Source organism: Octodon degus, unplaced genomic scaffold, assembly GCF_000260255.1.
Source record: "Octodon degus isolate 3935 unplaced genomic scaffold, OctDeg1.0 scaffold00007, whole genome shotgun sequence".
NCBI classification, from domain to species: domain Eukaryota; kingdom Metazoa; phylum Chordata; class Mammalia; order Rodentia; family Octodontidae; genus Octodon; species Octodon degus.
This window is the reverse complement of record NW_004524583.1, coordinates 14371387-14386224: the sequence shown is the minus strand read 5'-3', so window position 1 is coordinate 14386224 and position 14838 is coordinate 14371387. Positions and strand designations below refer to the sequence as shown.

Below are 14838 nucleotides of genomic sequence, written 5' to 3'. Positions count from 1 at the left end.
ATCAAAAGTATGCAACTCGACACATTTTCACAAGAGGGAGAGCAGCTGTGTTAGCGCTCAGCTCAAAGGACTAAACACTGTCAGACAGCAAGGAAAGCTGGCGATTGCTCCCCGACACTACTTCTTCATCAAGGACCCATTCTCCTCAATTCTCCCCTCCTCTATAAGTTTCTGTCTCTCCCCTCTCTCCTCTCTCTTTCAGACATGATCTTGCTATATAATTCAGGCTGTCCTTACTTAGCCTAGTACCCAGGCTGCTTTAAACTCATGGTAATCCTCCTGCCTCAGCCTCCTGACTGCTGAAATTACAGGCATGTACCACCGTGCCTAGTGTATAGCCTCCTATTATTTATTTATTTGTCATTTTATTTGAGGCAGGGTCTCACTACACAGTCCAGGCTGGCCTTGAGCTCACTTTGTAGCTCAGGCTGGTCTCAAACTCACAATGATTCTCCTGCCTCAGCCTCCTGAGTGCTGGAATTACAGGCATGCACCACCACACCCAGCTCCTATTTTATCTTATTTTTGCCCAATTAACTTTTCTTCCAGAAACATTTTAATAAAAGTTGGCCATTTCCAAGAAACACCCACTGCATGCCCACTGGCATATCCTTCTATTTGAGTCACACTTGAATTTCAAGCCTCATGAGGTCTGGGTTTTGTTTTTTGTTGTTCAGGCTGGCCTCAAATTCTTGGGCTCAAGCAAGCCTCTTGGCTCCGTCTCTTCAGTAGCTGGGACTATAGGCATACATCACCATGCCCAGCTTTTAGGGGGTTTGCTGCTAAAGTGAAAAAGTATTCTATCTTGAAGGAGTTGAGGTGGTGTAGCTGAGAGAGCACATTCCCTATAAAAGAGATAACTGGAGGTAGGTGAACTAGAGGGCGGTTGTTTCAGCAAGGTACTGCTCTTTCCACTAATCCTCCCCTCCAGGACTACATTTCCCAGGAGGCTATGCTCTGACAGCTCTTGGATTTAAATAGGATTCTGGGCTCTGCTTAGAGCCAGGCTGTTGCTGAGTGACCGGGAGAGAGAGGAGCGAGCCAAGAAGAAGCAGACGCTGGAGTTGGAGTCAGACCAGGAGCCTGAGCCAGACCTGGGGTAAAAGCTGGAGCGGCATCACTAAAGAAGCCGAAAAGATGCTGCTTATTTTGGGACTGTTCACCTGCTTCCTTTCAGTTTTCTACGTGACAGCTCCATCCATCAGGTTTGTCTTAATTCAACAACTCCTAATAGTCGGTGGAGTCCGGCACTGGGAGCCCGTTCTCAGCTGCAGAAAGAGACTGAGAGAGAAAGGTAGGGCAGAAGATGCAAGAAAGAAGGGTCTTGGATACCAGGGTGGAAAGTGAGAAGGGAGCTCCTGGGGTAGCTGGAGGTGGAGCTGATTTAGGAGGTGGAGTGAATGACTGTTAAGTAGCTCAGTAGCCGGTTTAGGCGGCAGTGCCTGCTCTTTCACTCTGTTCCCGCGGGCTTCTATGACATCTTCCCTTCTTTTCTATCCCTGGGCGAGGTGGCCCTGCTGTGTTGTTATGGATGGGGGTGTCAATGCTGAGGGCCTCTCTCTTAAGTGCCAGGCACTCTGGGAAGGAAGCAAACTCTCCTCCCCTTGATACTATCCTCAATAAATGCTTTGGAATGGCTCCTCAGTTGTGGGATTTCTGGAGGGGTCAAAGAAAGGTGTGTTGTGGAGAATTTTTAAATGACTGTTGATAAAGAAAATTAAATAGGGACAGTTAAATGACAATATCATTTGGACATAGAGACCTGCACTTAAATTCCAGTTCTGCTGCTAGCAGAGGTGACTTAAACTCACAGACCTCAGTTTTCCCTACTGTCTTGTGCATACAGTGGTGGAGCAGCCCAGAACTTAAAATCTTACACAGAAAGTGCCAGGCTAGGTGCCTGACAATCAGAAGATACCTGGCAAATGCTGTTGCTTCTGCCCACTCTGATCTTGTTCAGAGCTTGAGAAATCAACAAGGGAGGTTTTCTCCATGTGCGCTGATTGCCAAAATAAAATTCCTAATAATTCCTAATACAATGGCGCAAAGCCTATCAGGGTGCCCTGCTCACTAAAATGGGAGACAAAGCCTGAGGGTGGCATTTGTCAAATTTTAGTATTCAGTATTTGTTTTATTTGGGGGGAGCTGTAGTCTTTTTGTGTGTTTATTATTTTTATTATTACACTTGCAGTACACATTGACTATACAAATTGTGGAGTTGGTACATGTGTGTAACACATCTGAATTCTTTTTTTTTTTTTTTTTTTGCAGAACCGGGGATTGAACTCAGTCCCTTGCACTTAACAGGCAAGCGCTTATTCTACTGAGCCATCTCCCTGGCCCTGAATTCTTTTTTTAAATTATTTTTATTTTTAAATTTTTTAAACATTTTTTTTTTTTGAATTTTTTTTTTTTTTTTTTTTTTAAATCCCTTTCCTTTCCTCTCCCTCCTCACTCCTTCCATCTCTTTTACGGAACTCTAGCTCCCTATTTCCTGTTATCTTTTCTTTTGCTCTTTAACTTATTTCTATTTCGGGCTTATCATATAAGAGAAATCATGTGCTAGTTAGGCTCATCTGGTTTATTTCACTTAATATCCTGGCCTCAACGTGCATCCATTTTCCCACAAATGACTCAAGTCTGTCCTTCTTTATGGCAGAGGAGTAATCCCCATTCTCTTTGTCCATTCATTTGTTGATGGACACGTAGGCTGCTTCCAAGGTTTAGCTATTTTACGTTATGCTGCTATCAACATGGGCTTGGGTGGATCACTGTCATGAGGGAACTTACCTCCTTCAGGAAAGTACCTAGACAGGACTAGCTAGGTGAAATGGGATTTCTAGTTTTAACTTTGCGAGGAAGCTTCCTTCTGGGTTCCAGAGAGGCTGTAGCGGTTGACATTCCCATCAAACTCTTAATGCTGCCACACCCCCGCCCCGGTGCCGCTCGTCAGTGACTCTCTGTGAAGACCCAGGCTCAGGACAGCTGACTCCTGAGTGCCCAGATGGGTTGAGTGCGGGTTGGAAGAGGAAGCTGACCTCTGGGAACCTCTAGCAACAGGAGCTCCATACCTTTGTTGTTGGAAAAGGAAGATGGGGGCTGGCAATGTGGCGCGGTTGGCTCAGTTGCCTTGTGCGCCCAAGGTCCTGGGCTCGATTCCCAGTACCCCCGACTACTACTACTACTCATCATAATAATAATTACATTTTAAAAAGGAATGTCTCCATTAGCCCTGGCTTAAAAGCATTTATGCTGCTGCCTGGGGGATCATCTGCAGTCACAGGATATTCCACACTGCTCCCAGAACTGGCTACCACCTTACCCACTAAAAACAAGTGCCACGCAGTCTAGCTTCCTAAGGGTCCTGACTCCAGCCTCAAGATATTCTTTGAGCCTGGTGAGTTTTATTTCACGCATCTCAGCCTCAGTTGGGAAGGACAGGGTGTGATGCTTTTCTTTCCCTTCCTGACAGGAAGTACTTTGCTGGTGGAGTCTGCAGAACCAATGTGCAGCTTCCTGGAAAAGTGGTGGTGATCACCGGCGCCAACACAGGCATTGGCAAGGAGACAGCCAGAGAGCTCGCGCGCAGAGGTGAGCACTTCCCTGTGAGCTCCACAGGCCTTCTCCTCCTGACTGGGGACTCTGCCCTTAGCGCCTTGTCTCTCCCTCCCCTCAGGATGTTGAGTTCCCAGAACTTGGGATTCAAGTCCAGTGTGATTCTAACTTGTTTTCTGGCTTTCAATAGACCTTCTTGTTCCTTCCAGGTTACATAAAGAAAGGGAACTAATGATAACTCTGTATAATAATATTGGTCAAGTATGTTACGCTAATAGGAGATCATAAGCAGTATTAAACATTAGAGTGTCGTGGTGCACGTCTGTGATCCCAGCACTCTAGGAGGCTGAGGCAGGAGTTCAAGCCCACACTGGGCAACTTAGCATTTTAATGAGGCCCTGTCTCAAAAAAAAAGCCTAGGGATATAGCCCAGTGCAAAGGCCCTGAGTTCTTTGGGGTTTGATCCTTAGTACCACACACACAAAAAGAAAAACCCAAAACACCAAAATATAACTGGGGTTTTAAACCAAGGTTCTTGGCCTGGGGTTAAGCTGGCCAGAGAAGACAGATCAGTGCTTCTATGAGAATCCAGAAGCAGCAGTACAGCACTGCAGTACTTTAGGGGTGGCCAGGAGAGTGCTGTGTTTACCAGTCCCTAGGTCACTCACTGTACCTTTTCTTCAGTCTCCCCCCTGAATATGCTGCATTTCTGTCCCGGCCCCAGGAGCCCGAGTATACATTGCCTGCCGAGATGTGCTGAAGGGGGAGTCTGCCGCCAGTGAAATCCGAGCAGACACAAAGAACTCCCAGGTGTTGGTGCGGAAACTGGACCTATCTGACACCAAATCCATCCGAGCCTTTGCTGAGGGCTTTCTGGCAGGTGAGGCTCGCAGGCATAGAGAAGAAGCAGGAAAGCAAGTATGGGAGTGGCTGCTCCACCCTGGGCCATCTTCTGGTCCTGGCATCAGGACTACCACGATCCTACTGGACAGGTTCCACCATGAGAGCCATCAGGATAGCGATTTGGCAAGGGTATGGTGGGCAGACAAGCTGGGCAGGCTCCACACGGGCTTCTTGCTCAGCAGTGGGAATGCTGGGGGTGGCAGCTCTGTCTGGGCTTGTACCTTGGCCTTAAGGTGTGGCCATGATGCCTTCTTCTTCAATCCAGAAAATCAACCTTTTGTGTCCAGAGGCACTAGGTGAGCTTGTGCCACAGCTAAGATTCTTCTGGATCTTAGAAAATTACTGGCTCTGTCACTGCCTGTAGAATCCATGAGGAGCAGGGACTGGGTCTGCCTTGTTTTACCACTGGATTGCAAGGGCCTGGGAGAGTGGGCCTGCCCCACAGTTGGTAGCCAATACATACCTGCTGAAAAGATGGACAACCTAGAAGATTCGAGCGCCTCAACTTAGAAACACACTGCAGTACTTACTGAATACCAGAGAAGTTGGTCCAGGTGGGGGATAGTTTACTGACTGCCAAGGCACACCTTGTCTTAGAAGACAGGAGCAAAGTGAATGATGGCCTTGCCCCAACAGAGAGTTCATGGACAAGGGCAAGGGGAAAATACTCAGGACTATGAGAGGCAGCTAGTGGACTTCACACTAACTCCAGGATTCCCTTGGTTGTGCTTGACAGAGGAAAAGAAGCTCCATATACTGATCAATAATGCAGGAGTAATGTTGTGTCCATATTCCAAAACAGCAGATGGCTTTGAAACCCATATTGGGGTCAACCACCTGGGTAAGTGTCCTTGGGTGACTCAACCCTCTTGTTCTTTGTAGAGAGATGACCTCATTCCAGAGCTGAGAATTTCCATGGTTTCTTAGATCCTAGGATGCCAACAGATCAGACACTTCCTGTTTTCACTCTTCTTCTGACCAGCCTGAAGGAGTGAAACCTTCCTCCCCACACCATTAAGAAACCCCAAATATCAGAAGAAGATTTCATTCTGACATAGGACAGAGATAATGAAGGGCTCTCCAGAAGGGCCAGGAATGCAGGCACCTGGATTGGGCTGGAGAAGTCACAACCATAGGAGAAGCAAGCCAGCCACAGGTTGGCCCACGGAGGTCAGCAAACCTTGAGAACTTCTGGTACAAGACAGGCTGTGGTTCAGACCTCAGGGTGGTGGTTCTAGGGAGGCCAGCGCCAAGTGAGTTGTTTTTACTAATGATTCACTTTCCCTCAGTGCCTGAGTGTACCTGGGCCCACAGTTGTGTAATCATAGCCAGAGGGGAAACTGGAAGCCAGCAGGTGAGAGTTTTTCCTGGCTAAAGCAAGGAGCAGAGGTTCAAAAGAATATAGGTTAAGTGGGATTGCTTCACTATAGTTGGGCTCCAGTCCTTGCTTTGGGGAATCCACTAGCTGGGAACCAACTGACCATTAGCCCTGAGTTACTCTTGGTATGAAAAATTGTTCACACCCTGAAAAATAGCGAACTAATGCTGAGGCAATGCTGCTGTCTTACCCTTCAGTCCCTTGCTGTCTCTCCTTGTAGGCCACTTCCTTCTCACCTACCTGCTCCTCGAGCGGCTGAAAGAATCTGCTCCTGCGCGGGTGGTGAACCTGTCATCCGTGGTGCATCACGCTGGCAAGATCCGCTTCCACGACCTCCAGGGTGAGAAGTATTACTGCAGCGGCTTTGCCTACTGCCATAGCAAGTTGGCCAATCTGCTTTTCACTCGTGAGTTGGCCAAGAGGCTTCAAGGTAAGTCTGGAGAAAGAGCTAGGGTTAAAACGATAAACGCACCAGATTAGACGTTCCCAGAACCCTTAGAGTCAGGCTGTTAAATACCCACATTTAGGTGGTAGCTCTGTACACTAAGGCAGAGTGATGTCATCAACAGAAAGTCTTTGTCTCCCAGGAAGCTTACTACTCAGTTGGTTTAAGGACCCCATAAAGTTACCTTACATGTATGTTCCATTTTATTGGTTAATTTCATTTGATTTTCACAGCAACCTTTTGTAACGGGCAAAGTCAGTATTCTTGTTCTAATTTTATAGGTCCTAAGTGAGGTCCAAAGAAGTGCCCAACTCAAGATCACTTCCTTTTATTTTTATTTATTTATTTATTTATTTATTTTTTTTTTTTTTCGGTACCGGGGATTGAACTCAGGACCTTGTACTTGCCAGGCAGGTGCTTATGTCACTGAGCTATCTCTCCAGCTCCACAACTTGTTTTATTTTTCATTATTAGTTATTTATTTTGTGGTCAGCTCAGCCCACCCTGGGGGCAGGACTGACACAGGCATGCAGTGCTGGGGATCAAACGTTTCTTGTGCCCTTTCCTAAACAGGCTCTTTAGATAGCTAAGCTATCTCGCCAGCCCCCAACTCAAGATCAGATGGCCAGTGTAAGACTCAGAAATAGAATATGGGGTCTCTGCTTTGAATCCAAGTGCTTGTTCCTGTGTGCCCTCTGCTGAGACCATGGGGTGCCTTGGTAGGCTGAGTGACAGAGCTGCCACTGCCTGAGATGAAGAGCCGGGGCTAAGTTCTGGGCCCCTGGATCCGAGGTTCCACTTTGCTGAGTACCAGCTCTGTGGGTACATGGCTGTATCTACTACCTGTTCTGATTTTGTCCTCTCTGCTGTTAAATGAGTCGAGGCTACCTCTTGACCTTGGAGGTTTTATTCTTTTTTTTCCTTGGCAGAATGGGGATTGAGGGGCCGGGGAGATGGCTCAGTGGAATAAGCGCTTCCCTGGCAAGCGCAAGGGCCTGAGTTCAATCCCCGGTTCTGCAAAAAAAAAAAAAAGAATGGGGATTGAACTCAGGCCCTTGCGCTTGCCAGGAAAACACTTATTCCACTGAGCCATCTCCCTGGCCCAAGGCTACCTCTTAATCCTCAATGATTCTATGCTGCTCTAGAGCTCTAGATGAGCTGGTGCTCTGACATCTGAGAATCTGGGGCCTCTTTGCTGTACTGAAAGGAAAATTAGAGCTCAAGAACAATGGTCTTCATCAGAATACCAACAATAGAAGAGTAGGGTAATCATAAAAATACATAATTATAATAATAATTATAATTATTATAATTGGAAGCCAAGGGCCGGCAAGGTAGCCCAGGGGACTAAGCACCTGCTTAGGCAAATGCAGGGCCCAGGATTCTATCCCCAGCACCACATGCCACATTGGCCCTTCCCCTGGGCAAACTGAGCTGGCCAGAGTCTGGACGTGGTGGCACACATCTATAATCACAGCCCTGGGGAAGCTGAAAACAGGAGGCTCACTATGAGTCTGAGCTGCATAGTGAGACCCTGTACAAAATACATAGAAATAAATAAATGAATAAATAAATACATAAAAATAAAGAAAAATAATTGGGAACCTTAAGCTGTTCATGCACCATAATCTTTTTTTCTTTTTCTTTTTAAAAGCGGAATATATTCATGGGAGAAAGGAAGTTTCTGTCCGAGAGAGACAGAAAGGTCCCGAGGGGGTTGCCAAGGACCCTGCCTTTTCTAGGGGCTTTTATAGAGCAAATCTATGAGGTGAGGCAGGTCCAAGGTGGGGAGCAAAATGGGAAATCCAAAGTGGGCATGAGGTGGGACTAAACTATGGTCAACCAATAAGATTACAAGTATAATTGCTAAAAAACAAACAAACAAACAAACAAACAAAAAACAAGTATAATTGCTCAGGTAAAATTGATTAAATAAGGATTAAATGGGGAAGCATGTCAAGTACCAAGTGGGCATGAATGCAGAACATAGTCTCTTCCTGTAGAGGGCTGGGGTTAGTGGCTCTTCCTAGGTTCCTCGAGCTTGTGATACCTATTGAGAATATCAATCCCTGGGGCTGGGGAGATGGCTCAGTAGGATAAGCTCTTCCCTAGCAAGCGCAGGGGCTGAGTTCAATCCCCAGTTCCACCAGAGAGAGAGAGAGAGAGAGAGAGAGAGAAAATATCAGTCTCTGATGTTTATCCTTAAGGAGTGTGAGTGCATTTCTTTTGTCTTTTGTCTTGAGATCTGGCCCACAGCAAGTTGCCTGTTTCCCTCATAGTTGCAAGGCATGTCCTATTCTGCACTGGCTCCTTCAAGAGCCTAGCCCTGTCTGCTGATAATATTTCTATCTAACTCAGCTGCCTACAACCTTCCCCCCACCCCCAAAGAAGTACCCCGAATGGGAGTCATAGTTGTTGACTGGCAGTTAGAGATACTCTCCAGAAGGTCTGTCTAAAGGTCCTCGGTAGACACCAGATGTTTTCATCCTGGGTAGGCGTGTGGCTTTAAGTCTGGAGGAAATAAAGCCAAAGAAACAATTAAGCATCATGCGTTGTAGCCTTACTCACTGAAGCCTTGCGACATTCTTCCAGGTGGACACTATTATTTCCTGCCTGCCACAAGGGAAGACCCAGGCAGAACATATTAAGGAATTTGCCTAATCAAGTTTCCGAGAACCAGGATTCAAATCCAGACAGTCTGCTCTGGAATCCACGCTCTTTGCCCTACATTAGGATATAGCCCAGTGATGGCGAACCTGTTAGAGCTTTCAGTGATACAAACAGCCCCTTGCAGCACATGTGCCATAGGTTTGCCACAACTGGTGTAGACCTGGGCCCTGCAGCCTGCTAGTTGTGACCTTAGGCAGTTTATTTACTCTCCCTGTGGCTGAGGTTTCTCAGCTGTAGATGGGTGTCTTATTTCCTGCCTCACAGCCTTAAGAATCAAAGGAGACAATGTAAGTAATGCACGGAACACAGCCCTTGCACATAGGAAGTTCTGTTTGAGGGGTGGTACAGGGACATCTTGGGGATGGGTTACTTTCCAACAGCACCCACCAACCTAAATCTCATTAGATGTACTTTCCAGGCCAATGCTGCTCAAGACTAGGCCTTACCCCACCACCTGCCACTTAGATTGCTAGCTCTTTCCATAGAACTTGTAGAGGTACAATGGCTGCCAATGGTTGACAGTGCTTCTTAATATGTGAACATTATCCTTCAAAAACATTAATGTGTTCTGCTTATTTTTTGTTATTGGCACTTAAGCCACGATATAAAGGTGACATCAAAATAGATGGATTTTGGGGCTGGTGAGATGGCTCAGTAGTCTAAAGCACCTACTTAGAACAAGTTTAGCAAAGCACACGGTTCAATCCTCCAGCACCACATGCCAGCCAGCCCCGCCCCCTGGTGGGCTGAGCTGGCCACACACACACACACACACACATTAAAAAAAAAATTAAAAAAAAAAAAGATGGATTTTTGAGCTTTTTGGATGCCCACCTTTTGGAGAATAAAAGGCTGAGAAGGCCATAGATCTTTCTGGAATAGTTTGATTCATTCCTGGGTAAATTCTGGCTGCCTAGGAGTTGTACATTCTGAACTGCGTGGTTGGACTTCCAGAGTCCCTTCTCACGTATTTTGCTCCAGAGATGAGCTGTTTTCCTGGCCTCCAAGTGTGTCCTTGGTCTCACTGTGCCCTCTTTGCCCTAGGCACAGGGGTCACCACCTATGCGGTGCACCCAGGCATTGTCAGGTCCGAGCTGATCCGGCACTCCTTCCTTCTGTGTCTGTTGTGGCGATTCTTCTCCCTCTTTGTCAAGTCCACGTGGCAAGGGGCGCAGACCACCCTGCACTGTGCCCTGGCTGAGGGCCTGGAGCCCCTGAGCGGCAAGTACTTCAGGTGGGTGGCAGCAGCGTGGCTTCTCTCTGTGACGTGAGTAGGGCGCGAGACTCCATGCATTTTGTGTCAGCTGTCAAGTTTGTGCCCAGCAACAGAATCCTGGTATGGGTTGGGCCTGCAGACTACTTCCTTTTCCAAGGAAGTTTACATTAGAAACTTAGGTCAAAAAGAATGTTTTCATGGCTCTATTTTACAGCTGGGTGCCATGTTCCCACATAGACTTCGTAGCTTTCTAAAAGCTGTTGGGGCTGACCAAATAGCTCAGCGGATTAAAGCACCTGCAAGCAAGCACTGGTGCTGGGGGTTTGACCTCCAGGCCTGCTGTGCCAGCCTCGCCCTGGGGGCACACTGAGGTGGCAATTGAGTCTGGGTGTGGTGGTATGTGTCGGTAATCCCAGGTTTTGGGGAGGCTTTAAACATGTGGATCACTACAAGTTCTTTCTAGTACTGAGACACTGAACACTCTGTAAATCCTTCCCTAAAATACAATAAATAAATAAATAAATAAATAAATAAATAAAAAGTGCCTGCCCAGCAAGCGCAAGGACCTGGGTTTGATTCCCAGTACTACATGCCCTGCTAGCCCCAGAACCTCAGGTGCACTATGCTGGCCAGTGAAACTGGGTACGGTGGTGTATGCCTGTAATCCCAGCACTGTGGAGGCTGAGACAGGAGGACCACTACAAGTCCAAGCTGTGTAGAGACCCTGTACCAAATAAAAATAAATTAAAAAAAATTATAAAAGCTGTTGGTGACTGTCCCAGTGGGCTAGGCCACAGAAAGAATGCTAATGGGCCTTATGGATCTTTTCTCCTCCTTTAAGCCTTTGGTTCATAAATTCTTTACTAGTACTTGACAGTAAGTGCTATGGGAAAGGCTACGTCTCTGTTCTGTGAATTCTGTGTTCCACTCCTGTCAAGATTGCCTTCATCTCTGACATACTGAAGTGTTGTTGGTACTGACTCTTGTCTCAAACTCAGCATGAAGATAGAGTTCGAGAGTAAAGGAATCCTAGGATGAAATCTCCTTCCCATTCCAGGACTTAACCCAGCCCAGGCCACACTGCTGTTTCTCCTTGTTCAAGGCTGTTCCTCAAAGCACCACTGAAATGAAGCACTGGAAGTAACCTTAGTGTCCAGCACTAGGGGAAGGAACAAACTATAGTAGCTGATTGCCATCAGCTGATAATGTTGCTTGAATTCTTATACTATGTTTGGAGCTCTCCTGAGCTTTTAAGTATATTAACTCATATAATCACTACTTTGAGAGATGGGTAATTGTATACACATTGTACAGATGAAACTCAGGCATAGGATAATTAAGAAACTTAAGTTTGTAGAATTTGTAAGTGGTAGAGCTGAGGTTGACACCCAAGCAGCCTGACTCAGCCAGAGATGTCAGCTGTCAGTGTGGTTGTCCCCAGCCCCGTGAGCTGGCCACATCGAATACGTGAAATGTGGCTGGGCCAGGGGAAGAAGTGATGTCAGTGTAAAATGCCTGCTGAATTTTGAAGACACAGTACAGAAAAAATAAAATGTCTATTAATATTTTTTTCATACTGAGTACATGCTCAAATGTTTTGGCTTTATTAGATTGAATATATTTATAAAATTAATTTAACCACCTTCTTTTTACTTTTTAAACATAGCTAATAGAAAAATGTAGGCTGAATGTGTGATTCACACTTATGGTTTGTACATATTTCTATTGAACTAATCTACTATCGAGAGTCCAAGTGTTTAAATTACTGCCTTAAAGGTATGATAAGACTATGTAGTCGTTAAATATATTATTATTATTTTATAGTTGTTAAATATATTATTATTTTGTCTTTCTGAGACAGGGCCGCACTGTGCAGCTCAGGCTGGCCTTGAGCTCACTTTGTAGCCAAGGCTGGTCTTGAACTCACAATGATCCTCCTGCCTCAGCCTCCCTAGTGCTGGGATTACAGGAGTGTGCCACCACGCCTGGCCCTAAATATAATATTATTAAATAATGCTTAATTTATGGGACACTGTTGGCCGTGTAACATTGTGAGAAAAAATGTATAATAGTGTTCATTAAATACATAGCACAGTCTGGAAGGATACCTAACACTGAGTAGCAGTGGTTACTTTAGGGAGTTTCAGGGAGAATCAGGCACAATATGAGGGAAGATGAAATACTCTAGATATTTCTTTATTATTTTAAAAATGTTAGGCCAAGAGCATTGGCTGGAGGATCATATATTCAGGGCCACCGTGGACTACACTGAGACCCTGTTTCAAAAAACAATTAAAACATCTATCTATCTATCTATCTATCTATCTGTCTACTATCTATCATCTGTCTATCTATGATCTGTCATTTATCTATCTATTATCTGTCATCTGTCTATCATCTATCTATATTGGGACTTAAACCCAGGGCCTCAAATAGCACTCTGTGACTGAGCTACATTCTCAGTACTCTATCTTTTATTTTATTTTATTTATTTATTTATTTATTTATTTATTTGGATTGAACTCAGGCCCTTGCATTTGCCAGGCAAGCAACTTATTCTACTGAGCCATCTCCTTTATTTTATTTTTTGAGACAGGGTCTTGCTAAGTTACCCAAGCTGTCCTTGAACCCGTGATTCTCCTGCCTCAGACTCCCAAGAAGCTGGCACCATAGGCATATACCATTATGCCTGGAAAACACATATAATTTTAAGAAGAGAAAGATATTCTCCTTACGCTGCATATAGTATGATCCTAGTTCTGTGTAAAAGAAAGAGGCAGACTATACTGTATATCTATTGATACATGAACAAAGCAAATGGTGTAAGAAAAGCCATATGTAAATCATAAGCTTTTCTTCTTCTTTTAACTGCGTTTGGTTCAGGGTCTCACTATGCATCTCAGACTCATGTTGATCCTTCTGTTTTCAGCCTCCCCAGTGCTGGGATTGCTGGCACGTGCCATCACGCCCGGCCTCAGTGGCCAACTCAGCATGACTCAGGGCAGGGCTGGCACCGCCCGTGGTGCTGGCGATCGAACCCCAGTCCCTGAGCTTACCTGGGCAGGTGCTTAGTCCACTGAGATATCTCACCAGCCCTATTCTTCTGTTGGTAATACATTTTTCAAAGGCCATACAGAATTTTCATAATTAGGAAAAAATATTATTTATTTATTATTTGGTACTAGGGATCGAACCCAGGACCTTGCACTTGCCAAGCAGGTGCATATGCTGCTGAGCTATCTTCCTGGCCCTTCAAATTACTTTTAAAACAAAGTTACAAGGTAGGAACACATAGGCTTCTCTGTTAATATATTCTGCAAGATTAGTCCCAGGAGCCATCCGGCAGATTTCAGGCAGTGGTGAGCAGAAGTGGCATGATGAGATAGTTGCAACAAACCCAGAGACAAGGAAATAGTTACAATTCTATTGGTGACAAGGTCACAGGGTCACTACCACTGCTGGGCTTCACTGCTTACATTCGCACTGAAGGCAATGCTAAGTATCACTTGGAGGTTTGTGAAATTAAATGAAATAATTGCCTCATTCGGGATTATAGATGCCCTGGAAATCGCAGGGCCACTTGGGTTCCCTGAGCCCCAGACTGTGTGCCCATTTTGCTTCGGCAAGAACTTGGGAGCAGCTTGAGGGGGAGAGAGAGAGGAGGGTAGAGGGAGGGAGAACACAGCTCCCATCGTAGACTTCCTTATCCTGGTGGTGCTGCGGCTCGAAATCAGAGTCTTGCAACTGCTAGGCCAGGACTCTATCACTGAGCTAGACTGTCAGCTCAGGGCTTTTTAAATAAATACTTGAGGGGCAGGGAGATGTATTTTGGTATCCCCACTACCAAAAATAAAATAAAATAAAATAAAAATAAAAAAGCATTTCAAGATAATTTCTTTGCATCCAGTTCATTGCATTTCATACATTTAGAAACGTAGTCTGAGAAAGAGACCATGCGCCTCCCCTGACTGTCGGTTCTCACTCTTCTGTATCTGCCCTTCAGTGACTGCAAGAGGACTTGGGTATCTCCAAGGGCCCGAAATAAGAAAACAGCCGAGCGCCTGTGGAACGTGAGCTGTGAGCTTCTAGGAATCCAGTGGGAGTAGCCAGGGGAAGAGCTCTGGCTTTACGAGGAGGCCCTATCCGTGCCATGATGAAAGGGGACCAAAGAGAAGGCCAGCACTGAAGGCTTGTCCTACTCACCTTTCTGGAAACCTTTGTCCACCCAGCCCTCAGGGGAGGCTGATTGTGGCCCAAGACATGCCTGCCTACGAACCTTCCTCGCAAGACTGGGAGAGTTGGCACCTTGTGGGACCAGAGGCCGGGCAGATCCCAGGCACGCTGCAACAGGGGTAGAACAAGAGCCCGGGGAACCGGGCCAGTTTCCTCCCCAGTGCTAAAGCCCGCGTGCTCAGCTGCGGTGACAGGGTCGTCAGTGTTAGCACACATTTCTGGGAGTCTGCTGCCTTGAACTCTTTGCCCTCTGAAAGGCAACGCACTACCCTGGACCCTGGACCAATTCAGGAAAATGGGCTGAGCTCAGCTGAATTTGATTTCTTCCTTTGAACACCCTGGAGCCACTGTGTGAGGTTCAGCCTTCCCCTTTCCCAACATGCAATGGTTTCTTCTTCTAAAAAGTTCCTTTCACCTCAATGTCTAGAGAAAATAAAA

The 14838-nt window shown here is 46.0% G+C and overlaps 1 protein-coding gene across 3 annotated transcripts; it reads left to right on the top strand.

The window, feature by feature from the left end:
• The first annotated feature begins 1064 nt into the window (after positions 1 to 1064).
• Rdh12 (retinol dehydrogenase 12 (all-trans/9-cis/11-cis)) lies at positions 1065 to 14563 on the top strand. 3 transcript variants are annotated; one of them, XM_023701917.1, is made up of 7 exons: positions 1065 to 1205; positions 3473 to 3591; positions 4280 to 4435; positions 5231 to 5299; positions 6057 to 6266; positions 9996 to 10185; positions 14171 to 14563. In XM_023701917.1, exons 1-7 carry the CDS (start codon positions 1138 to 1140, stop codon positions 14271 to 14273), a joined length of 915 nt encoding a protein of 304 aa, XP_023557685.1. In that variant the 5' UTR covers positions 1065 to 1137; the 3' UTR covers positions 14274 to 14563. The 3 variants fall into 3 exon arrangements, with proteins under 3 accessions (XP_023557685.1, XP_004624826.1, XP_023557689.1); XM_004624769.2 differs by having other exon boundaries at positions 5195 to 5299; XM_023701921.1 differs by lacking the exon at positions 6057 to 6266 and having other exon boundaries at positions 5195 to 5299.
• The last annotated feature ends 275 nt before the right edge of the window (positions 14564 to 14838 follow it).

Coding starts and splice junctions, on each gene's coding strand:
- Rdh12 (XM_004624769.2), top strand. CDS start 1,138: ATGCTGCTTATTTTGGGACTGTTCACCTGCTTCCTTTCAGTTTTCTAC. Junction 5,300..6,056: donor TATTGGGGTCAACCACCTGG/GTAAGTGTCCTT, acceptor CTCTCCTTGTAG/GCCACTTCCTTCTCACCTAC. Junction 10,186..14,170: donor CTGAGCGGCAAGTACTTCAG/GTGGGTGGCAGC, acceptor TCTGCCCTTCAG/TGACTGCAAGAGGACTTGGG.